Source organism: Pongo pygmaeus, chromosome 4 (genome assembly GCF_028885625.2).
Source record: "Pongo pygmaeus isolate AG05252 chromosome 4, NHGRI_mPonPyg2-v2.0_pri, whole genome shotgun sequence".
NCBI lineage: Eukaryota > Metazoa > Chordata > Mammalia > Primates > Hominidae > Pongo > Pongo pygmaeus.
The window spans coordinates 116437711-116464641 of NC_072377.2; the positions used below are offsets into that span (position 1 = coordinate 116437711).

Genomic DNA, 26931 nt, shown 5'->3' on the forward strand with positions numbered 1-26931 from the left:
AAATCACACATAGGGGAAAAAACAGAAGTTGTATATTTTCAAATCATTCTAGACCTTTCACCTTTCTTATCTGTCATTTACTTTCCAAGCATGTACCACAGTATCTCAAAGACCTGGGTTAGGATCCTGGCTTTGCGCTTACTGCCTGTGTAATCTCAAACAAGTACTTAATGTTTCCAAGCCTCAGTTTCCTCATCAGTAAGATGAGACTATCACCCATCTTTCTCATGGGGATATTGAAAGGGTTATACCCAGTAATGTTATCCACTGTTTTCATGCAAGGAAATCAGCTCAAATTAGAAAGGAATTCATGGTAAATGCACAACAGGATCTCACAGACTTGAATTCACAGCTACTAAGCCTCCCTTCCCCTCTCTTCTCAAAGCTGTGTGATTCTCACAGTGAGTCAACTCCATTCTTCTTTCTCTGCAAACCAGCTTCTCTGTTCAAAGCTGTACCTGGTACCTGGACTGTAAAGCAGCCCCAAAAGGCTTGGTTGTCCCCAGCTAACTGACTCATCTTCTGGACTGTACATCATCTTCTCTGGAGAAGGAATCTGGGCGGTTTCCTCAGAGGCCCCATTTTTACCCCAGGAGAGAAGAGAGGAGCAAGTCCACTGTTACAGAGGGCTCTTCCTCCACCCCTTCTGGACTCCTGCTCCAGAGACCAGCACAGTGCCAGTGTCCCAACGGCCAAGCAGGGCACCTGCTCCACACGTGAAAGTAGTTTCTTTCTTTCTTTTTTTTTTTTTTGAGACGGAGTCTGGCTCTGTCGCCCAGGCTGGAGTGCAGTGGCGCAATCTCTGCTTGCAACCTCTGCCTCCCGGGTTCAAGCGATTCTTGTGCCTCAGCCTTCCGAGTAGCTGGGACTACAGGTACACACCAACCATGTCCAGCTAGCTTTTGTATTTTTAGTAGAGACAGGGTTTCGTCATGTTGCCAGGCTGGTCTTGAACTCCTGACCTGAGGTGATCTGCCCACCTCGGCCTCCCAACGTGCTGGAATTACAGGACTGAGCCACCGTGCCCGGCCGAAAGTAGTTTCTTTCTTCCTTACCCCACCTATCTCTCCCTATAACCTACCAAAATAACCCTGAACTCTGAGAAACCCCAAAATCTTTAACATTTATATTAATAAGTAATGAGTAATTTATGGCCAAACAGAGCCAATAAAAAAACGAATCTCAGAGTTTTCAAAGTCTGAAGAAAATACTGGCATAGAAACCATCACCTCAGAACAATGAATTCGGATAGTAAAGCAAAGGTGTGGAATCCTCAGATGCCACCTACTCAGGAATATCTATCCCCAAAACAGAATCCCAAACCGCTGACAGACACACCCTCCAGCCCCCACCTGTCAAGAACAGGACAGGTAAGAAAACAGGTAAATTTGCCCAATGCATTAGTAAAATCAAGAATTGCAACAACAAACAATTGCCGAGGTAGAGCCAATTCCCACTGCTGACTTCCAAAAGAACAAGCAGGTTCAAGAAACGACTAGTCTAAGGTTGTGTTCACACACAACTCAAAGGCAGAGACAAAGCTATGCAAAAACTTTCTAAGAAGGGATGGTCTTCTTTTTATTTTTACCCAGAAAGACAGCACTTTTTACCTATGAGTTAACCAAAGAGGCAAAATCTCATATTCATCTGGTCAATTTGGACTAAAAGAATAATTTTTAAACTGTATTAACACCAAGGTTAAAGTTAATTTTATTCAATTTGTCAATAGGAGTTTCATTTGAACTTTAGGCTTTTTTCTTTTGAGACGGAGTCTTACTCTGTCACCCATACTGGAGTGCAGTGGCGGGATCCTGGCTCACTGCAACCTCCGCCCCCCCGTTCAAGTGATTCTTCTGCCTCAGCCTCCTGAGTAGCTGGGATTACAGGCGCCTGCCACTGCGTCCGGCTAATTTTTGTATTTTTAGTAGAGACGGGGTTTCACCATGTTGGCCAGGCTGGTCTCACACTCCTGACCTTGTGATCCACCCGCCTCAGCCTCCCAAAATGCTGGGATTACAGGTGTAAGCCACCGCACCCAGCCTAAGATGTTTTAAAGAATTGGCTAGAAGGTTTTCCAAACACAAAAAGTACTGTGTATTTCCAATGGCAAAACTACATTTTATAATCTGGGAAGATCTTTTTCACAACTTTGCAAGACTTTTGAAATGGTAAAAACCCATATACTTTTTTAAAAAAAAACTTTCTAAAATTCCATTGTATCTATTTTTCATATTTGGTCCTTCCAACTCTGTGGGCAGGTAAGTCAGACAGAATAAAAGAATTTTAGAAAGAAGAGGAATCTTTAAAGCTTACATACCCAATTCTTTTATTTTATGGATAAAGGGATGAAAGGTGAAAATGCTGAATGACAAGTTACAGGTCACAACCAAGGTAGACCAGGAATTCAGGGCTACTCAAATCAGGTACAACTTTCACAGTATTTTTTTTTAAGCTCCCCTACCACCCCACTGAGTCACTTCTCAATTATATGGCTTAAATAATCAGTCAAGAGGTAACTTAAATATCCCTCAGAGCAGAGGTTCTTACAAAGGAGAGAGGGAGGGACCACAGACTTGGACCACAACTCAGTCGATGGTCTAATTCTGATCTGTGCACTTGGAAAAGGAGAGCCACAATCACACTTTTGCCAAAACAAAGTTACTCCACTATATTTTCAGAAATCATCTCCATAGCCAACCATATAACAATTCTAGGTCAGAATGTCTTGTTCTAACCCTTTTGTATGAAAATTTATACTAACTTCTTCCTTTTTCCGACCCAGAAGAAATAAACAAAAACTTCACAATACCCGTCAAAGGCCGGATAGATGTGAGAGCTATTATTATGTTACTATCTTTTCCCAGTTTCTTTACCCTCTCTTTTCCCAAACATTCCTCCTTGCTAAGTGATTCTCATCCAGACACCCTCCACATTCTAGAACTTGCTACACTTGCAAATCATCACTTCTTTGGGTGAAAAACACAAAGCATCCTCTACTTCATTTAATCCAAAGACTTCTATACCATAAGTCTTCCTCATGAAATGGAGCACCCTCTGGCTTGAGGACCTATATGCCATCTTATGTACTTTAATCCTGGACTTATGCCCCTCTCCTTGAAGACTCCGGTTGTGTCTGCTATAACACAGGAGAAATTCCTAACATTTGAGTTTTGTACAATTGATCTTATATTGTTCTTTCTCTGTAAATCACAATGATCTAGGGTAAGAACAATGTCTCAGCTCTGAGCTTACTGAGAATGTCTCTATTGGAAACGTGGATGAGCATTTGTGAACTTCATGCATTCATGACAGTAATCTGTGGGGCTTTTGAAAAGTGTTTGGTAAAAATTCAAATGAAAATAAATCTCTCTCCCACTGCCGATCCCCATTCTCTCAGAAACTCTTCCCAAAGGCCACTACTGTTACTAGTTTCTAATGTATCCTGCCTGCAAGTATTATCTGCACGCATACTTTCCCACCCAATTTATCTTTGTGTATAATGGTAACATATTAAATACTACCGGGCCCCTCTGCTTCTCTGCCCCCATCATTTATATACTATATCCTGGAGATCATTTCATATCTGTACATAGAAATGTACCACATTCTTTCTTAGTCTTTCCTCTCTATATTGTGGACTGTAACTGACCTGTGTTCATATCTCAGCTTTGTGACTCTGTACAAGTCTCAGCCTCTGCTTTCTCACCTAAACATTGAGAATTACAGCATCTTCTAAAAGAGTAAGATACTATCTGCAGAGTGTCTAGCACAGTGCCAAGCACATGGTAACGCTCAATGATCATTAGTCCTGACATTCCTCTCCTTTGGTAGGCTCCTCATGGGGCCTGGCCTTTCATAGCAGATACTGTGGGACTATGGAATCAGACTGACACAAGCCCCAATCCTGCTCTCAGATTTCTTGTAACAGAGACATGGTATTTCATGTGGGGCAGAGGCTGGGGAACATACATTACTTTATTAGGCCAGTTTCTTTCTAATGGATATTTAGGTAGTTTCCAGTCTGTGTGATGACAAACAACACAGGAGTAGTTCCACTGATATTATAGAAGTAACGTATTTGATCTAATATCTTCCTGGACAAACTCAGAGATTGGGGACTTGCTTTTGAATTCCCTGATCCAGAGCCACAGCATCTGTGTGCTCCTCATTCAACAATTTTGCTTCCCGTCTGGGAGCCCTTTCAGCTTTGCCTTTTCTTTGTCTTCTCTGTTCCTACTGTCTGCTTAACATGAAAAATGCACTCAGGTAGGCCTGGCAGCTAATTACTTCAAATAGGGGAAACCAACTTACATAGAAGACAGAATGATTAGCTGCATGAACTTTAAAATTATCACACAATGTCATCGCTGTTAATGAACACACTGTAAGAAGTTTGTTCTTTCCAATTCATAGTCATAGAAAATCCCAAGACGGCTAGAGAGTAGTGAAGATCTGAGGTGGGGAGGAGAGGAGGGTAGAGATGTTGGTGTAAAAAAAAAAAAATAGAGAAGAAAAATGGCTTGAACAAATACTAGATGATTCCATTTATATGAAGTACTAAAGTAGTCAAAATCATAGAAACAAAGTAGACGATTACCAATAGCTGGGGGGAGCAGGAAAGGGTAAGAGGTGTTTAGCGGGTATAGTTTCAGAGTCATAAGATGAAAACACTCTAGAGATTGGTTGCACAACAATGTGAATATATTTAATACTATTGAACTTACTCTTAAAATGCTTAAGATGGTAAATTTAATGTTATGGTTTTATCACAATGAAAAAAAAAAGGCTTGGACTAAATGCTACTCTGAAGAGTAGAAACGTAGTAAGAAAGACACCTCCTAACTCTGTGATCCTGATACTGCTCCCAACAGCTGCCCTGGGGTGCTAAAATCTGTAGGCAGGCAGGACAGAAGAAACCTTCACATAGTATGCTCTGACTGGCCCAGTTCTTCACACTTGATTTATACTGAATGTTCTAGATTTAAGTAAGAGTGTCCAATTTCCTTTCCAAGTCCCTCTCACTGTACTTGAATGGCCTCTCCTTACCCCTCACTCTCAAAAGCCCACAGCACCTCAACATAATAACATCATCCTTTGTATATGAAGTTGATGCCATTACGGCAAATATACCTCAGACATTGACAGATGGATTCACAGTGGTCCACACTGTGAATAGAAAGACATCCTTTTGGTTTAGGAGAAGGAAACTAAAGTGTACCAAGCCTCTACAAGTTCTGACAAGATACTCAGCCCATTTCAGACACATTCCCATGACAGCAACCCATCTGACAGATGAAGAAATCAAGGCTCAGGCTGGCTAAGTGACTTTATAATATTACATGTCTAGTACATGGATTACTGAAGCTGAACCAGCAAGTACCAGGATCCAGCTTACTGGATCGCACTGATACCTCCATCTCTATTCAGATAAATCACCTTTCCTCTGCCTTCAAAACACAGATTTGACTGCCACAAGCCACACTGAGGTTTTGCTGACTTGCATCTGACACAATGTGCCAATCAGAGGAAGTGTTCAATAAATAATTATTGTTTTGACATTGCTATTTCTTAGCAGCCCAGAGCTATACTTCATCAAATGAAACCGTACTTCATTATATCAAAGAATTTCTCTGTCTTCCTTGTTTTGACTGCACCCACCTTGGGTCAACAATAGATGCTGGTCAGCTACCCTCAGGCGAATCATTCACTATGGGGGGTCCAGAGCTGTGTGGCACCATCATCCCCTGGAGTTGGCCCACTGACCTACTAACTACAAAGTGCTCATGTCTGGAGTAATGGAGTGTTTGAATCAAACACAGTGGTGATCACTGAGGATGCTGCAGAAACACAGTGTGAGCCCCAGGGCAGATGGAGTCACCTGTCACATGGTAGATCAACCACTCACACCAGCTCTGTCAAGGGACAGAGTTTCCAGGGAAGCAGCCCTCAAGCCAAATCTGTCCATCAGAAATGTTTAATTTAGCACACAAAGTCTTCTTAAAATGAAATTAATTGCTGGTATTTCAAATTCTAGGAAGTTCACATAAACATCCAGATTTTGTACTTCTCTTGAAACACTGGAAGATACATCAACACTAGGTCCACTCCGCTGCAAAGAAACAACTGGCTTGGTCCGAGCAGTAAGTAGCTGTCCTCTTGCACACTGTGCACAAACCATCCTCTCAGAAATCATTTTCACAACCCCTTATGCACTCTGTTTGCAGCCCCTTCCACAGAGCCAGAATGGGAATGCCAAAAATGTCATCTTATCTTGCTTTTCAATAGTTCAAAGATTATGCTGCAAGTATTTGTGTGTTCAGAGAGATATTTTTAAGAACTTAAAATGCTGCATCAGATAATCAAAGCCTTGTGTATCCATCGCAAATGGCTTCACCCATTACTTTTCTTAAAGCTAATTATGAATTATATCCAAATATTCTGTCTTCATTGCCTACTTACAGCAGAGACGATCTCCTTTGACAGGAATCCAACTGTGTGAGTTGCCAAGAACTTGTCACAGAGAGGGTTGTACCAGGAGGGCACTTTTTCCTCCTGCCGTCCCTTTTCTGGCTTTACTCAAGCTCCTCTGAGGCAGTTTAGACTTGCAGGAATGCTCTGGCTGCCTGCCCTGATGCTGACCTCCTCTGGGTGGGGAAGCAGGCAGCTGGGTGCAGGGCACTTGATTCTGGAATGTACTTCCTCATAAAGGTGCCAGGGCCTGCACTTGGCAAATTCTAAACACAATGGCTTTTTAGCTGCCAGGGCATTTATTACTCATGATTGAGAGGTGAATAAACATGCTGTTTAAACTTACAGAGAACTGGGATGCAAGTTAAGGGGACTAGTCATCTTGTTTGATTGAATTACTTTAACTTCGGAATTAAAAAGAAATGTCTTCTAAAGTAAAAACTTATTTAGTATAAATTAATGATACAAACTAACAAAAAGTAATAACTCCCATCAGGACTTTTTAAAAAATTATATACAAATGTTTTGTGTTTTTTTTGAAACACATCACATTTATTCATTTGCATATTTTCAGTGACGCTATTGTGCTACAAATAGCAGAGGTGAATAGTTACATCAGAAACCACATGGCCTGCAAAGCCTAAAATATTCATTATCTGGCCCTTCGTGAAAAACGTTTGCCTATTCCTACTCCACTAAATAACTCTTGTGGGGTTATTTTAATTTATTTATTATTTTGATTTCAATAGTTTTAGGGGAACAGGTGGTTCTTGGTTACATGAGTAAGTTCTTTAGTGGTGACTTCTGAGATTTTGGTGCACCCATCACCCAAGCAGTGTACACTGTACCCAATGTGTATTCTTTTATCCCTCACCCCCTCCTACCCTTCCCCCCAAATCCCCAAAGTCAATTATATCATTCTTATGCCTTTGTGTCCTCATAGCTTAGCTCCCACTTAAAAATGACAACATATAATATTTGGTTTTCCATTCCTGAGTTACTTCACTTAGAATAACGGTCTCCAGGCCAGGCACGGTGGCTCACGCCTGTAATCCCAGCACTTTGGGAGGCCAAGGCAGACGGATCACGAGGCCAGATCAAGATCATCCTGGCTAACAGGGTGAAACGCTGTCTCTACTAAAAATACAAAGTTAGCCAGGTATGGTGGTGGTCGCCTGTAGTCCCAGCCACTCGGGAGGCTAAGGCAGGAGAATGGCGTGAACCCGGGAGGCGGAGCTTGCAGTGAGCCGAGATCGCACCACTGCACTCCAGCCTGGGAGGCAGAGCTAGACTCTGTCTCAAAAAAAAAAAAAAAAAAGAATAATGGTCTCCAACCTGATCCAGGTTGCCACGAATGCCATTATTTTGTTCCTTTTTATGGCTGAGTAGTATTCTATAGTGTACATAGTAATATAAACACCACTTTTCTTTATCCACTTGTTGGTTGATGGGCATTTAGGCTGGTTCCATACTTTTGCAAATACAAACTGTGCTATTATAAACATCGTGTGCAAGCGTCTTTCTTACATAATGACTTCTTTTCCTCTGGGCAGATACCCAATAATGGGATTGTTGGATCAAATGGTAGCTCTACTTTTAGTTCTTTAAGGAATCTCCATACTGTCTTCCATAGTAGTTATTCAAGTTTACATTCTAACTAGCAGTGTAAAAGTGTTACTTTTCACCACATCCACACCAACACCTATTATTTTTTTTATTTTTTAATTATGGTCATTCTTGCAGGAGTAAAGCGGTATCTCATTGTGGTTTTGATTTGCAATTCCCTGATCATTAGTGATGTTGAGCATGTTTTCACATGTTTGTTGGCCATTTGTACATCTCCTTTTGAGAACTGTCTATTCGTGTCCTTTGCCCACTTTTTGATGAGTTATTCATTTTTTTCCTGCTGATTTCAGTTCCTCATAGATTCTGGATATTAGTCCTTTGTTGGATGCACAGTTTGCGAATATTTTCTCCCAGTCTGTGGGTTGAGGGTTTACTCTGATCATTTCCTTTGCTGTGCAGAAGCTTTTTAGTTTAATTAGGTCCTATCTATTTATTTTTGTTTTTGTTGCATTTGTTTTTGGGTTCTTGGCTATGAACAGCTTTGCCTAAGCCAATGTCTAGAAGAGTTTTACCAATGTTATCTTCTAGAGTTTTTATGGTTTCAGGTTGCAGTGAACCAAGATTGGACCACTGCACTCCAGCCTGGGTGGCACAGTGAGACTCCGTCTCAAGAAAAAAAGAAAAGTCAGGATAAAAGCAATTCAAAAATCAGACTGAAAGGTGGTCTCAGCAAAGTCTTAAATTTCAACACAGCATTGTTTAATCCTCTTTTTAGAATAAAAATGATGAATATACACCATTGTTTAAAATATATAAATAGTCATGAATGCTTAAAGATATCACTACAAGAATATTCACTTTAGAGCTATTGATGGTTTTCAAATTTTGAAACAGCTTAAATATCCAAGAATTAAAGACTGGTTGAATTGTCACATCTCTATATCTATACAGCAGAAAATCATACAGATATTAAAATGGCATTGTTTAGGAACATTTAAAGACTTAGAACATATCCATGAGGTATTATTAAGTAAGAAAAGCAAGTTGAAAACCCATGATTGTACCACTTGTGTGAAAAAGATATACAATTGACCAAAAGGCTGTATAATACAGTGCTACTACAAGTAGAATGGAGTTGAATATAAATATTCTTTTTGGGAGAGAAGATTCTAAGTTTTCTAAATTTTATAAAATAAGCATGTATTTTTATAATAATAAAAGCATAATACAGTCCACATCTTTAAAAGATTCACCTGCCAGGCACAGTGGTTCACACCTGTAATCCTAACACTTCTGGAGGTCAAGATGTAAGGATCGCTTGAGGCTGGGAGTTTGAGACCAGCCTAAACACAGCAAGACCCCATCTCTACAAAAAATAAAAGATTAAAAAACTTTAGCCAGGCATAGTGGCGTATGCCTGTAATCCCAGCTACACAGAAGGCTGAGGTGGGAGGATTCCTTGAGCCATAAGTTCAAAGCTACAGTGAGCTATGGCCACAACACTGCATTTCAGACTGGGTGACAAGGTGAAACCTTGTCTCAAAAAAAAAAAAAAAAGAGAGAGAGAGACAGAGATCCACCTGATGCTGGGAGGCTGTCCTCCAAAAAGGCTGGGCTGTGCATTAGAGGGACCAGCTTACAACAAATCCTAGACTTCCTTTGTCCTCTGATGCCCATGTGTAAGTAATACATAAGCTTCATGTAACTTGTTGCACATGCTCGTGTTCTCTCTCAATGGACTCAAACAAGTTGTAACCAATGCCCAGTAAACCTACTCCACAGTAGTTTTAGCCAAACTGCCTTTCACGTCTTAGTTTCCTCATTAGCTGAAGGGAGGTAAAATAATAGTGATGTGGCAAGGTAATCTATTGCAAATTTAGTCATGTTTTATTCTTGTCAGTGTAGAACCACCAGAAAGAACTTTATTTCCTCCCAGCCCAACAAGAGGAAGGGAACTACAGTCAGACTTAATTTGACTTTAGAAGCAGTAAGTCAGGTGACATTCTCACACACAGGAATGGTAAAACAAACTCATACACTTTTCTTCACAGGCTTGGCAAAAGGATTCAATGAAATGATAGACGTCATAATGCTATGTCAATTTTCACACAATGTTCCAATGTTAATATTGTTACTAAAAATTTCATTTACTTCCTATAATGTGCTAGACCCAGGAGACCTGGGCTCCTGTACCAGCCACACCTCTGAATAACTGCTAGAACCACATCTTCCTCATCTGTAAAATGGGATGTACTCTTTCCCTTGCCCCACCTCACAGGGTGAGGCTCAAACAAGATAATATCTGTGAAAGGACACTGGAGAGTGTTAGACAAGGGTGATCTATAAGCAAGCCACAAACTAACGTTCAGCAATATTACTTCACAGTAAAATTCTGTGAGCAGTGAGCACTGAACATGGATTAAAGCTGATTGATTAGGTGGTTTTATTAAAGACACAGTGTCTTCATTAAAAAAAAAATCTGAATAACCCAAATGTCCATCAACAGTAGAATGAATAAATTGTCAAACACAAGAATACTCACAGCAAGAAAAAGGAACGCGCTTTAGTTCACACTGTATATAATGTTGGCAGGAAGAATCAAGACACAAAAAAAGACATACTATGTTCCATTCATCTAATGTTAAAAACAGGCAAAATAAACTAATTTGTTCAGGAAATACTGACAAATTATAATGAAAAGAAAGGAATAAAATTACCACAAAGTCAAACAGAAGTTTCCTCTAACTGAGGGGAGGAAATGGTGAGAACACTTATGAGTGAAATACCCATGTGGCACTTTTGGGATGCGGGCTAGATTAAACTTTGTATATGTCTACACACATATGTATACATGTATGTATATGTCCGTAAGTATGTATATTTTATTTATATACTTTCTATATGTATATTATGTTGCATAATAAAAGACCAATAATAACAAAAACCAACTGGATTCTGTACAAATGAAGCTCAAATTAGGTCACCTCAATAGTGCTCCTTTTTTTTAATTTGTATTTTTAATAGATAGGGGCCTCACTTTGTTGCTCAGGCTATACTCGAACTCCCAGGCTCAAGCGATACTTCTGCCTTAGCCTCTTGAGTAGCTAGGACGACAGCCTCACCATCATGCCCAGAAGTGCTATTTTTTGTTGTTTGTTTTTTATTTAAGACTCTTGCTAAGAGTTTTTTCAATTTCAACTCAAATACATCAAACTAAGAAATTACTCAGTTTAGCATTTTGTCTTGTGTGGTTTTTGTTTGTTTGTTTTAAGAAACAGGGTCTCAGTCTATCACCCAGGCTGGAGTGTAGTGGCATGATCATAGCTCACTGTAACCCTGAATTCCTGGGCTCCAGCCATCCTCCTGCTTCAGCCTCCCAAAGCACTGACATTATGGGTACGAGCCATTGTGCCCAGCCAAGATTTTATTTAAAATAAAACCCCTTCAAAAAGAAAGTATGGGGCCAGGCATGGTGGTTCATGCCTGTAATCCTAGCACTTTGGGAGGCTGAAGAGAGATGATCACTTGAGCCCAAGAGTTTGAGACCAGCCTGGGCAACATAGTGAGACCCTATCAACGTAACGTAACGTAACGTAACGTAATGTAACGTAACCGGGCACGGTAGTATGTGCCTATAGTCCCAGCTACCTGGGAGGCTGAGGTCGGAACATCACTTGGGCCCAGGAGGTCGAGGCAGCAGTGAGCTATAACCATGCCACTGCAATCCAGCCTGGTGACAGAGCAAGATCCTAACTCAAAAAAGAAAAAAAAAGAAAGTATAGCCATTAAGCAGGTCATGGTGATTCAAGATGACTATTTGTCTTCTTAAAAATTACTGTCTGCTTGAACATTTCCAAGATCAAATTAAAATTTCTAATATTAGAAAATTTTAATATTAGAAATTTCAATAGAAAGACTATAGAGTTACAGACATCACCTGAGTATATCTTACACTACCAGCCTAAAGGAAAACAAGGTTACATAGATAACTCAGGGGAGCCATGACTTACCAGCTGGCTGTGTTTGTGCTATTCGCTTAGGGTAAGTCTTGCTTCGACTTCTTGTCACATTCTGATCAGGCCGGGGAAGCTGAATAGAAAGATCTCGGCTCATTTGCAAAGCTGTCCTGCCACTTGAAAGTGCAACATTTTGATTAGCAAAGGTAAAACCACACAGCCACAAAATTAAACAACAGGTCATTCAGAACATCTGCCAAATATGGAGAGAAGAAAAAACACCCAGACTCCCTGGTTTTTAATTGATTCTCATTGCAATACTGATCAAGGGAGTGGTTAATAAATTCTAGGAGGAGATTTACATTAGATAGAAGGAAAATCTTTCAGAGGAGGAAACAGGAAGAAAGAATTTATTAAAGGAGAAGTCAGATTTCAGTAGAATGATGGGCTAGAAATAAAGGTTGCTGATAGTCTTTAAGGTCACTAAATAATAAATTAAGTTGGGCTACACTGTGGGAAGGCAATGATTCCACGTGAGCTCCATGTTGTACTCACACAGCAGGTTGTAAAGCATCCCCCACAGGACCACTCAGTATGATTTTATTCTGGACTCTTATCATGGCACAATTAGCCATTTACTATGCCCACCTTGCCTGGGCCAGATCAAGTGTCCAGGAAGACTGAAGGCAGGCCTAGAAGCCCATGCAAAGCACTGCTGCTCTACAGATTCCATGCAGATTCCAGGACAGCTTTCCCTGGGGCTGGGCCAAACTTCTCAAATAATTTTCCCAAGGAATCATGTGATTTAGTTTGCTGGATTTCAGTGAACATTCATCTTACTAACAATTTATTCCACAACTGCTGAATTTGAGCAACTGTATGACCCTGGCTTTCATGCAGGAAAATATCATTTAGGTATAGGAAAAACGCATTTCTACAAGTCTAGTTTGATTCACCACAAGTACAGCCATCTATGGGAGGAAAAAAGTCTTTTAATGGCCCCAAATTCTATTCATCTTACATTTACAGGATAAATACGGGTGTTTCCCCAAAAAAACAAATTAAACAGACTTAAAATTCATCTCTTCCTCACTACCTCCTCTACCTTTATTAAAAATGAAGATGCCTACAATCCTCATAAAAATGACCCTGCATCAGGCTAAGTTGGGACGTGTGGTATCAGCTACCAGGGGAATAAAGATGCCAGGGCGCATCCATGATTGTTCTTCATGTTCAGTAACCGTTCATGGAAATTCGGGAGGGGAGAGGAGCAAACTGACAGATTTTCTTTTGCTTGAAATGTAACTTCTTTTAAAAAGGTACACGGGATAACACAGATTTCCAAAAAGCTAAAAATCCCCATAAAGTGAAAATTTTCATTATTATAAATGGTCTGGGGTATGAAGATAAGGCCTACTTTCAACAGACTCACTATTAACAGAAAGACCTGGGCACTGTACACTTCATCTCACAGAGGAAAAAATGTTCCCCCTAAAAATATAACCCAATATGTGAACCACTGAGGCATTTCACGGTCAGATTTTTTTTATTATTCAAATTTTTCTCATGGTTTCTCTCTCGGAACAAAGGAGAAATGAGAAAATCATATCATAAGATTAATAAGACTAAGGACCAGAAGCGTAAAGTGATCTGCCATAGGCTATACAGGACCCAGCACTAGAACAAGCTTTCTGACCCCCAGCTGGTCAGTATGGCATAGCCTGGTGGCATGGGAGAAGGAACAGCACATGTAGCTGTTGGGTTTGAAGTTGCAAGCCCTGTTTAAAGCAAAGCTCTGCCTTTCCCTAGCTATGTGGTCTTCAGAAGGTTATTTGTAAAAATCCTTGCAGCCTCATTTTCCTCATTTATATTTCTACTTGTTCTTACAATTTCCTGGCAGAAGTATTCTTATATAGCATCCTATTTCCTTGTAGCAGAAAGTAATTGACAAGTATAGAGATTTACAGTGTAAGGTGATGAAAGTCCCTGTGCATGTTTGGTGGCTCTCTGTTACGACAGGACACAGTTTTATTTCTGTGATCACCCACTTCCCTGCTGCCTCTGGCATAAACACATCCCTCTGCATGCTGAGTGGCACTGCCAGCAGCCCCTTCAGCCTCTAAGTGAAATAGAAAGAAAAGAACGAGAGTAGAAATACTCAGGTTCAAAATCCCAGCTTTGCCACTTACTGATTAGGGATGCTTACTTTACTTTTGGAGGCTCCAATTTCTCATCTATATAAAGGGGGATATGAAACCTCTTTGGCAGGTCATTGTGTGGATTAAATAAAGCTGCACATGTGAAAGCAACTGACACAAAGGAGGTTCTTAGGAGAACTTGGTCTCTCTTCCATGCTTCATAGAATGTGAAATCTCATGACACTTCCTGTGAGTTAAGTCCTACAGGGAGGATCTGGGTTCCCAGAGGAGTTTCTAAGCCCTCCTTCTCAATTCTCAAGTGTAAATTCTACACAACTCATTAATTAATTAAAACTAGGAGCACCCCACAAACTTAATGACAGGTAAAGGCAAGGTTAATTTGTAAGGGGCTCAGAGAAGATAGCAATGTATAACAAAATGTTTAATCAAAGATTTCTATTTCAGATTATTGGTCTCTGGTAATAAAACAACAGTAACAACAACAACAAAAAGTACTGGAACATCAGATTTCAGCTCAGCCTTTCCTCACAAATTTAATTTTTAATCTTAATTTTCCCATATCACTAAAAAATGTCCGATTTTCCCCTTAAGTAAGCACTAGTTTTCCCAAAAAGTGCTACTGTCCTTGGCATTTTGCAAGCCCTAAAATGCAAGAGAGAGTAAAGACTAGAACTCTTGTCTTCCTCCATCACATACATGTACGTGCACAACCACAAAGACACTAACACATCACTATAAATACATACACAATTACACACACAAACACACCCAGACATCTGCATTCACACACTGCAGCCACTTGTTAGGCTGTTCTTTATACCCTATTCTTTAAAAGCCTGCAGGGTGAAAGGAGGAGAATGTGTTTCCAGAGCTCTGCTTTCATTCCAGGATATCTCCGGAATGTCTCAAGAAAGGGGCAGGCATATTGTGCTGGTTAAATTCTGGTTGCTTGCCCTCTTTTGACAATAAACAGTCTGTGTGCAATCAGAGACCCATCCCTGTCTAAGCTCTGGGCATCATCTTTCTTCCAAGGATGGTGTAATGTTAGTGTCTCCTACGTATAGACATGTAGATTTAAGATTCATTAAGACTTACTAGGCAGGTAACATCAGCCACAAAATTAGAACAGATTCAGCATGGCCTCCAATTTTGCAAAGGTTACTTTTAATCACTTCCATGGAAGAAATGATATTTAATATGCAGAATCCAATAACTTCCTAATAATAATTCCCAGTAGCCACAAAATTTGCATTTCAATAAATTTGAGAAATAAAGTATGGCTAAATTTGTGGAAGCCAACAACAGCGTATGTTAAACAGGATAATTACAATTTTAATAGTATGAACATTAAGACAGATGTCTTTCTACCAGCTCCATTTCAGGGACAAGGAGACATTCTCTCTATAATCCTGGTGATGTTTTATGCCACAACTGGAAGAACAGTCCAAATACTGACTATTACCTGCTCTTCTCAATATAAATGTAAACAATACTTCCTTAAATTCTTCATAATTGTATCACTGTCTACAGAAGAACAGTGAAAACCTAAAGGTTAAACATTAACATATCAATGAATAGCTTCATGTAAATTCCAAGAATATCTATAATACAATGACACAAATATTTTTATTCATGAAATGAGCAAATTTTCAACTAAATAATATATAAAGATGAATCCACTGAACGTTTAATATTCATTACTCTTTTACTGATAATCTTTAATCTCAAATTCAAGACCCAAAAAGTGCATTATAAAAGAGAAGAATTAAAATCTAGCATAGAGGACTATTGTCCTGAAAATGCTTGCCTTGGCTTTTTTTGTACCTCCTAAGGAAGCATTTCATTCAGTGATGTCTCCAATGGAACTGACAAAAGTGTCCCATCTCTGTGACACTAGGTGGCATTTCCCCACCCTTCTTGGGTTTTACAAGGCCTGGGGACCTCCCTCACTGTTTGAATAATACTATAGCTCTTTGAAGGCAGAAGTGGGTAGATCTGATTCTTTGTATCTCTAGGTACCTAATACCATGCCTTGCACATCACAGGCTCTCTCCATTGAACAGAATGAATTGAAACAAGACAAATTCTTTTTCAAAATATAGAACCCACTCTCATTTTTAATGCTGGTATCAGAAAAAGACATAAGCACCTGCTCAGCTGCATGACAATCAGGCTTCTTCCACAACAGGCTAACAGTTTGCCTAATGGTTATAAACATGAGCTCTGCAGTTACAGCGCCAGGGGATGGATCCCACTTCCCTGCTACCTAGCTGGATTACCTGGAGAAGGGACTTGACCTCTTTGAGCCTTAGGGTCCTCATACATTAATGGGGCTACTATTACAGAAGATTGATAATTAAATGAAGCAATGAATGAATGGAAAACGTGTATCACAGTACATAGCACTTAGTAACTGCTCAATAAAGTTGAGATATAATTGCTAGCATTACTACATGCAGGCTTCATGTTGCAGAAAAAACATGGTTTGATGCACAATATAAAAAGTATAGATTGTATTAAAATAGGGGATCAACTGAATGTCTTAAAAATACAATTAGTTACTATTCAGAATCTACATTGTTTCATAATCACAAAACACACATAATTAAAAATAAGTGATAACTGTGTCAAAATGAATTTCTGAAGATAATAAACTTTACTATGATCTAAAAGCCCACAACATAGCTAATGCAGACATTAAATATAATTAAATCTGGAAAATCATGTTTGTTGAGGAAGTTTCAATAAACTGTTATGCTTACAAAACACATTGGCAATGCAAGAAAAAAGAAAAAAATAAATAAAAAACTTGACTGAGCATGTATGACAGCTGAATTAAGTATTTATTTACAAACACATCCCCCCAAGGAAAAACATGTCACTTACCTGTAGCGGTGCTTATAACGTATGGATCCAAACTTGCTGAGTTTTCTTGACAGTGAATTAGATTCATTTTCTGGCATTCTAATCAATTTTTAAAAGAAAATCAGACAAAGACTCAATGTTATAGGCATTCTGGGCCACCCCCTTCTCCTAACACAAACTTTATAAAGGACTCCAGCTACTTTATAAGAATACTTCTCCAACATCATGCTATTCATACTCCATGAGGATGAAACAGGGAAGAATTCAATTTTGTTTCCATTTAAAAAACAAAAACAAAAAATAAAGCTTAATGTATTACCAGCTAAATTTTTGTTTTATCTTTACAACATAAACATGTGAAACAAAGAAAAAAGTATCCCCACAATCCAAAAGTCAGTTCTCTAGTTTCATCTGACCTAACCTCCCACGAGGACTGCATGCAGTTGCCAGCACCTTATTCATCAAGACATTCTCTTTCCTCGTTTCCCAGGATACAACACACTCTTCTGACTGCTCCTTCTCATACTCTAGACTGGCTCATCCTGCCCTCTAATGTCGGGAGGGCCACCAAGCTCAGTCCTTGGAGTTCTGCTTCTCTCTCCACTGTTTCCACTGGTGACCTCATCCAGCCACTTCTGTAAATAACTACTTAAGTGACTTCATCAACTCTGGTCTTTCCAGTGAGCCTTGTACACCTAACTGCCTTACCACATTTCTACCTAGATGGCTGATAGGCTTTTCAAATTAATTATGCACAGAACACTCCATTTCCACCAATACTACATAGGTGCTAGCAATGGCTGCATGTTTTACATAAACCTAAAAAATATTACCTCGATCCTTTCTTGTAGTATCAAAGATTTAACTGTATCTATGTGTATAAGTGTCTATGTGTATATATATGTACACATACATGAATATATGTGTGCATGTTTGTATTAACATAATCCAGAGAATTAGAAATTGAGAAAATTAATAAAAGGGAAACAATTCCAAATTTCTGTTTTAGACAGAATTCTTTTTATAAAAATAAATGCCATTTTCATTTATTAAGACAACAAACAAAATTTTTACATCAATTTACCTAAAAAATGTATGATGTTCCACACTGCACTTCCAGAGGTGCTTGCAAGCAGTTTTACTCCGAGCTTCAAAAAAGAATGAGGTTTCGTTACACTAAGAGAGAAAGAGACAGAATATGAATAATGACCAGGGAAGGAAGATAGCATTCTTCAAATAACAGCCCCCTTTAGGTAACAAAAATTCAAGCAGAGAGATTATTGATAATATATAAAGAATAATTGTCTCTTGGTAACTATTTTTGGAGAGGTGCATTAAAATCACCTTCCATCAATTAAAATTTTATAAATTCCATTTAAATCTTAAAGTACCTTTATTACCTACTTTTACATTGCCCCATGACGATAGATAGTTTGGATGATGGCAGTGAAATACTACAAAATCTCCCTCATAAATGGCCACTAATACAGGAAAAGCACAGACCATGTGAAAATCAACTCCCAGTAAAAAGAAGATGCCCACAAATCCAGTCCTTAAGTGTATTACTTTCAGGGATGAACAAGTCACACATAAAGCAATGAGTAAAGAATCTCAAGCCAAAAACCACCAGGAGTGACCACCCCAGCGGCATAATCTGGGAAAATTAAATAATGCCTCTGATGCCATGTCTCTCCATTCTGCATCAAGTCACTGAGTGGATCAAATTCAACAATATGCATATGTAAAGTATCATATAATAGGTGTATAATACATGCTAATTATTTTAATCCAGTAGTTACTTGATTCTCTATATTTAATATGTAAGAAATAAAACCACACTGAAGGTACAAATCAACCCTCTATATCCACAGGTTCCACATACACATTTAGCCAAACTTGAATCAAAAATATTCAGAAAAAATAATACAAATTTAAAAAGCAATAGAGCATAACAACTATTTACATAGCACTTATATTAGGTATCATAAGTAATCTAGAGATGACTTAAAGCATATGGGAGAATGTGTGTAGGTTATATGCAAATACCATGCCATTTATATAAGGAACTTGAGCATTCTCATTTGGGAGGAAGGTTTCTGAAACCAATACCCTGTGGATGCTGAGGAACAACTGTACAAGCATACTTTGGAGATACTGTAGGTTCAGCTCCAGACTACTGCAATAAAGTGAATATTGCAATAAAGTGAGTTGCACATATTTTTTGGCTTCCTAGAGCATGTAAAAGTTGTTTACACTACACTGTAGTCTATTAAGTATATAACAGCATTATGTCTTAAAAAAACATATATACTATAATTTAAAAATACTTTATTGGTGAAAAATGGTAAAACTCATCTGAGCCTTCAGGAAGTCATAATCTTTTGGTTGGTGGAAGGTACTGCCTCAATGTTGATGGCTACTGACTGACCAGGGTGGTAGTTGCTGAAGGTTAGAGTGGCTATATCAATTTCTTAAAATGAGACAACAATGAAGCTTTCTGTGTTAATGGACTCTTCCATTCAAGAAAGATTTCTCTGCAGCACGTGATACTGTTTGATAGCACTTGACCCACAGTAGAACTTCTTTCAAGCTTGGAGTTAATCTTCTCAAACCCTACCACTACTTTATCAATCAAGTTTGTGTAATATTTTAAATCCTTTGTTGTCATTTTAAAAATGTTCACAGCATCTTCACCAGGAGTAGATTCCAACTCAAGAAACCACTTTTGTTCATTCATAAGAAGTAACTCTTTATTCCTTCAAGTTTTTTCATGGGATTGCAGCAATTAAGTTATACCGTCAGGCTTCACTTCTAATTCTAGTTTTCTTGCTATTTCTACCGCATCTGCAGTTACTTCTTTCACTGAAGTCTTAAACCCCTCAAAGTCATCATGGGGGTAGAAATCAACTTCTTTCAAACTCCTGCTAATCAGAATAATTTGACCTCCTGCCATAAATCATAAATTATCTTAAGGGCATCCAGGATGGTGAATATTTTCCAGAAGTTTTTCAATTTGTTTGTCCAGATCCATTAGAGAAATCATTATCTATCGCATCTATAGCTTGTAGAATATTTCTTAATAATATTTGAAAGTTGAAGTTACCTCTTGATCCATGGGTTACAGAACAGATACTGGGATAGCAGGCATGAAAGCAACATTAATCTCCTTGTACATCTCCATGAGAGCTCCAGAATAACTAGGTACATTGTCGATGAATAGTAATATTTTGAAAGGAATCCTTTTTTTTCTGAGCAGTAGATATCAACATTGGGCTTAATATATTCACTAAGCCGGCCCAGGAGCGGTGGCTCACGCCTGTAATCCCAGCACTTCGGGGAGCTGAAGCAGGCGGATCACCTGAGGTCAGGAGTTCAAGACCAGCCTGGCCAACATGGCAAAACCACATCTCTACTAAAAATACAGAAATTAGCTGGGCATGGTGGCAGGCGCCTGTAATCCCAGCTATTTGAGAGGCTGAGACAGGAGAATGGCTTGAATCCGGGAGGCAGAGGTTGCAGTGAGCCGAGATCATGCCACTGCACTCCAGCCTGGGTGATAAGAATGAGACTCTGTCTCAAAAATATATATATATATATATACGCACACACACACATATATATATGTGTGTGTATACATATATATTTTTTTTGTTTCCTAAGCCATGCTGTAAACAGATGTGCTGTCATCCAGGCTTTGTTTTTCCATTTATAGAGCACGGAGTACAGTTAGCATCATTTGTATGGATCCCAGAATTTTCTGAATAGTAAATGAATATTGGCTTCAACTTAAAGTCACCAGCTGCAGTAGCACCTAAAGAGACACTCACCCTGTCCTTGGAAGCTTTAATGCAGGCATTGACTTCTTGTTATAGCTATGAAAGTCCTAGATGGCATCTTCTTCCAATAGAAGAAGGTTGTTTTGTCTCCACTGAAAAGTTGTTTAGTGTAGCCAGTTTCATCAATAATCTTAGCTAGATCTTCTGTATTACTTGCTGCAGCTTCTAAATCAGCACTTGCTGCTTCACCTTGTACTTTTTATGTTATGGAGATGGCTACTGTCATTCAACCTCATGATGAACCAACCACTGCTAGCTTCCTACTTTTATACTGCAGTTTCCTCACCTCTCTTAGACTTCATAGAATTGAAGAGAGTTAGAGCCTTGCTCTGGATTACAGACTTTGGTTTAAGGAAATGCTGCAGCTTGTTGGATCTTCTATCCAGACCACTCTAACTTTCTCCAAATCAGCAATAAGACTGTTTTGTTTCTTATTATTTTTGTGTTCACTAGAGTAGCTCTCCAAATTTCCTTCAAGAATTTTTTCTTTGCATTCACAACTTGGCTAACTGGCACAAGAGGCCTAGCCTTCAGCCTATCTCACCCTTTAAGATGACTTCCTCACTAAGCTTAATCATTTCTAGCATTTGATTTCAAATCACAGATGCACAACTATTCCTTTTAGTTGAACCCTTAGAGGTTATTGTAGGGTTATTAACTGACCTAGTTTCAATATTACTGTTTCTTGGAAACTAGGGAGGCCTAAGGACAGGGAGAGAGACAGGGAATGGCCAGTCTGTGGAGCAGTCAGAACACATGCATCATTTATCAATTAAGATCGCTATCTTACATAGACACAGTTTGTGGCACCCCAAATCAATTATAACAGTAACATCCAAGATCACTGATCACAGATCACTATTGAAGTGGCTACACTGTCTGGGGTATATACCTTGGGGTTCATTGTCACGCACTGAGAAACAATTCAGGTGGGTTAAGGGGTGGAAAGTTTAATAGAGAGAAGAAAGGAGGGAGGAGAGCAGTTCCCTGAGAAAGAGAAAGAGAAAGAGAAAGAGACGTCTGAAAAAGGCTGGGAGGCCATGGACCACAGCAGATTTTATAGGCAGGCTGCAGAAGGCGGTGTCTGATTTATATAGGGCTCACAGATTGGTTTCATCAGATATGATGTCTACATAGTGTGCGGGGAAGACTGGTCACCCTACCATAATCTTCTTATGTAAATGGGCTTTCCAGTTGATCTGTGCCATCTTGTCTGCTCCTTTATAGTATGTGTGGCTGGCAGAGAAGGGAAGATGGACCCAGCATTTTGAAAATGTCTAGTCCTTAGTTCCTGCTGGCACCCACCTGTGCAAGCTCCTAGCTTGTAGGGTGCTCTTTGTTAGAAAATGATTCAGGACTGCTTTTCATTAGAAAGTAGAGCCTTACCAAGGACTCCCGTGCCCTTGTTATCTACTTAAGTAATTCCTTCTTAGCTCCTGTATCATTATAACATATATAATAATAATGAAAAAGTTTGAAATACAATTGCAAGAATTACCAAAATGTGACACAGTGACACAAAGTGAGCACATGCTTTTGGAAAAATGCTACCAACAGATTGACAGGGTTGCTACAAATCTTCAATTTGTAAAAAAACACAGTATCTGCAAAGCACAATAAAGTGAAGTGCAAAAAAAAAAGATACGCCTGTAATTCTAATTTTGCAGAAAATACTATTTATATTTTAAGTAACTGAACAGAAAACTAAGCAAAACACAATATGAATGCTAACACAATAAACCACAAGCTCTGTGAAGTTATATACTTGCTAATTTAATTTCAAAGCTACAAACCAAACTCAAGTCTCAAATGCAGCAAATGCCTCTGAAATGAGGTTTCTATGGACTCATATACATAAAACAATCAATGCAAAAGAATAATTGAAATGATTTGTCTCCTACTTTTAATAAGGACAGAACATTTATATGTATAAAATTTCTCCCAAGTCCAACTTGAATGACGCTGCCCAACTTAGGAGTTTATTTGTAAGATGAAGACATGTGATGGAAACAAAGCCAACATACGCACATTACAGCAAGGCTAGCTGTAATTCCAAAACCTTGTCTGGCGAAAGAAGAAAGTTAGGAACATTTTCAGGTTTCTGGCTTGGGTGCTACTAAAATATAGCAAGTGGAAAAAATGGGCATTTGGATGACAAGGGAATAGACATTAAGTTCAGGTTGAAATATTCTGATTTTGAGGTCCCATGGGACACCTAGAGGGCCAATAAGGATGCAGGTCAGAGAGCCAGAGACAGGGCACATCTACTCACACAGGTGATCTCACCAAGTGAACAAGACTGCTCAGGGAGAGTGTGCAGAATGGATGAAGGTGGAATTACTGCAAAGACGCTCCTGAAGGTGGAGTGAGAGAGGTCCAAACATACCAGTAAAGAGTGTCAGAGAGGCTGGGAAGAGAGAGTACAACTCTCAAGTGACCCAGAAAGGTCAAATAGAGTTTGAAAGGAGGTTACCACATTTCACGGTAAGAAATCTTCCGAGGCCTTTGTGAAAGGGATAGGGATTATACAATTAGAGAGTGAGGAAGAAAAGTCAATGAACTCAGAAAGTTTCCTTAGCAGCAAAAGAAACTGGTGGCAGAGCTGGGAAAGGAGACACACAGGAAAACACAGAAGCTCCTCCGGGCAGGGAGGGAAAGCCCAGGCTTTTGTCAGAAGATAGGAGCCAGAAATTTTTTTTTCTTTTAGTTTTCTTTTTTTAAATATCCAGTCATGCGTCATATAAGGATGTCTTGGTCAATGATGGATCACATATACAACAGCGGTTAAGATTATAAAACGTATTTTAACTGCGCCTTTTCTGTGTTTAGATGTGTTTGGATACATAAATACTTACCATAGTGTTCCAATTGCCTGCAGTATTCAGTACAGTAACATGTAACCTGTACAGTAACCTGTACAGGTTGGCAGCCTAGGAGCAATAGGCTATACTGTATAGCCTAGGTATTGTGAAAGGAAATTAAATTTGGGGACCCCAAACTCATTTAGCTAAAGGGAAAATTCAAGCTGGGAATTGGGTCATGCAAACCTGCCTCTCCTTTTTGGTTCCTAAATAAGACTGCTATGGATGAAAAGCTACATGCCTCTCCCATATTTTTCCCATAAGGAAATTCCTAGTGAGCTGTTAAAACTTTACCATGGCAATGCAAATTGATAGCTTTATCTTTACAGGTACAGTCACCCCGGACACAAATGCATATCTGACTCTTCCCTTACCCTGTTTTGTCTGTGTTATCTGATGTAAAATACAGATTCTCCACATTTTTCGTCTGCCCCTTTTGTGTCATCCTATGTAAAAAAAAATGTAGATTCACTGAGGCAAAGGCATGAATGACTATTTTTCCCTACCCACCTCTTACATGAAAACAGTGTGCTTCTCAACTCCCATCTTTTGCCCTTTAAATGTACAGCTCTCAAAATCATCTTTGGAGAAACGCATAGACCTGTCTCCCTGGCATGTCCTTAACTTTAGCAAATAAGTCTCCTAAAATGATTGAGACTTGTCTCGTTATTTTCCTCGACTGACAATGTGTAGTAGGCTAGACCAGCTAGGTTTGTGTAAAAATATTCTATGATGTATACACAATGACAAAATCGCCTGACGACTTGCTTCTCAGAACATATCCGTGTCATTGACACATGATTGTATAACATGCACATGGTATAAATGCCAAAGTTATCAAAGTGGGTATACAATGACAACTCAATCTCCCTCCCACCACTGTCCCCAATTACCTTCCCCAGAGGCAATCACTACTGTAAGGGGTGGGTGTTTTTAAGGGCATTGAATTATTCCAAAATAGAATGTACAATTTATTCATTTAAAATAAGTCTGCTTGTGACTGCATTCTATCAAGATAAATTGTTAAGGTAAAGATCAGACCAGGACAGGCTACCCCTGCCCCTCTACCACTACGTCCTTCCTCACTATATGGACCCGCCATTTCCCTGTGCCTTTCAACAATGCAAGTACTGTGTGTGGCAGGACATACTGAGAATTACCACCTACTAGAAATGACGGCTGAGAATGACTTCTCTGTGACATAGACATTTTTACATTTTTAGCAAAATCATCCAAAATGAGGTATAATTTAAGTACTTAAATAAAAATATCAAAACTTATTTAATTACATGCTTCCAAAGACTTCCAAGACTTTTGGAATTCGCTGATATAATACAGGTCCTGAATTCTTACAAATGATGGAATTGGGGGTTTGAGTCAGGTTTACCTAGAGACCCATGGGTCTTCCAAAAGTCTTGGAAGGAGAAAGAAAGTATTCCATCTTAAAATAAAACATAGTCTCCTCTAAATCTCAAACTTTTCTTAGTCTGGTTTTCAACTTATTTCTTCAGGTATGTCACTGTATCCTTTTACTTTTCAAGTACAGACCTGATCACAGGATACCTAATTTTTAATACTTTTTTTAAAAAACTACCATCACTTAAGGAAAGGATAACAGATATTTCAAATCCAACCAGAACTGGGTTTTTCTCAAGTTTCCTTGGGTACAAATATATTAAAGGATCAAAAGCGCCTCCCCACTGGCCTCCTAATTATTTCTGCCAAGTACAAATGACAAGTACGAACTCACTCTCCACTTATAGTGAGCTTTAGGACAAGCTGCCTATTTTTTATCCTGTTCCTGGCAGAATGATCCAAATACTAAAAGGAGGCTTAACATAACTGAAACAGGAGCCAGGTATTCTGAATAAATTCTGTGTACTTTTGCCATGTACAGTAACTGCTGGCATGAATTCCACTGCCATGGCATTTCAAATATCTCTTTCTACCACTCTCACTTACCAAACCTTTTCCAGATAAACATGGCCAATTAGCACATTTCTACTCATTCACACAGATGAACAGCTGCTTAATTAAAGAAGTTCATTCCAATCTCCTACTAAAATACTTTATCCAAGAATCTAATGCTTGCTTTTTGTAAAATTACTCAAACACCTTTATAGCTTTGGTCATTTCATACCAGAAGCAAAGCTATTCTCTGAATCTATTTCTTTTTACTTCATAAACGAATCAAGCTTGAGTCACTTGTAAGTCCAATATCATGTGGATATTACTGCTCCATGGGTCTCTAGAGTAAACCTGACTCAAACCCCCAATTCCATCATTTGTAAGAATTCAGGACCTGTATTATATCAGCAAATTTCCAACCTAACTCCCTCTGGTCTTCCCAGTTTCTTTTCCCATTTTGGCTGGCTATGTCTCTCTTGGCGAGCTTAAAGAAAGAAATCTACTTTCGCCTAGCTTCTTCTAAGGGTACTGGGATTACTGACAGGATCAGTGAAGGGCTCACGTTGCCAGCAGCACACCCATTTTTTCTGCCTGGGCCTAGTCCCATTTCAGTGCCTCTCCCAAGCCTGTATTCTTGACACAAGAATGCAATCCTGTACTCTGACAGGTTCCTCCCTGTTTTTGTTTTGGGAAATAGCCACAACTGGACAGTCTGCCTTCCCCAGGCTCCCTAAAATTATGGGTATGAATACCTTTCTGAATCCCATTATACACCTGGCTCACATCCAAGGTCACATTAGAAGTAACCCAAGATACACGGTGTAGGTCATCACTGAAGAGCAAAAGAGATGAGTACTTCTAAGAAAAGTAAAATGCAATCATTATGTAAGTACCTGAAGGTCTACAGCAGAGAGGTTTCCTACTGATGCTCCACAGAGGTGGGGAAGAGGCTAAAAAGAAGTGTGATGATTACAAGTCTAAAGTACTGTGAGATTTTTGCTTTTTTCTTTCTATCCAATCCACACAAGATTTACATTAACTCACAATCATTAACTCAGTTTAGGTTCCAAGGAGAGAAACAAAAATAGTCAGACGGCTGGTAGCAAATGACTAAAATAACTTTCTTCTTAATTACTGATCATGCAAAGGAAGGCAAGTAGTCAAACTGAAATCTTTATTCTCCAACTGGAAATAGATACCAAAGAAAGCTTACAAAATTGTAAGTCTTTTGAAAAATTTTATCTTTCTAAATGGTGAAACTGACTGTGGTTTTAAAAATTAAACTATGTTAGTATACATGATATCCTGGGCA

General features: G+C 39.1%; 1 protein-coding gene and 1 long non-coding RNA gene across 3 annotated transcripts in view; one reads left to right on the top strand and one right to left on the bottom strand.

The window, feature by feature from the left end:
- EPB41L4A (erythrocyte membrane protein band 4.1 like 4A) overlaps positions 1 to 26931 on the bottom strand; it is a 260597-nt gene that overhangs the window by 58771 nt on the left and 174895 nt on the right. For both annotated transcript variants that reach the window (XM_054487859.2, XM_054487860.2), the window contains 3 exons: positions 18099 to 18190; positions 17036 to 17113; positions 12045 to 12166 (listed from right to left, as the gene is read on the bottom strand). In XM_054487859.2, the coding sequence (XP_054343834.1) occupies positions 12045 to 12166; positions 17036 to 17113; positions 18099 to 18190 (292 nt within the window). The remainder of the gene's footprint in view (positions 1 to 12044; positions 12167 to 17035; positions 17114 to 18098; positions 18191 to 26931) is intronic.
- LOC129036552 (uncharacterized) overlaps positions 5992 to 26931 on the top strand; it is a 28706-nt gene continuing 7766 nt past the window's right edge. The window contains exon 1 of the long non-coding RNA XR_008502591.2: positions 5992 to 6140. This is a non-coding gene — a long non-coding RNA (uncharacterized LOC129036552). The remainder of the gene's footprint in view (positions 6141 to 26931) is intronic.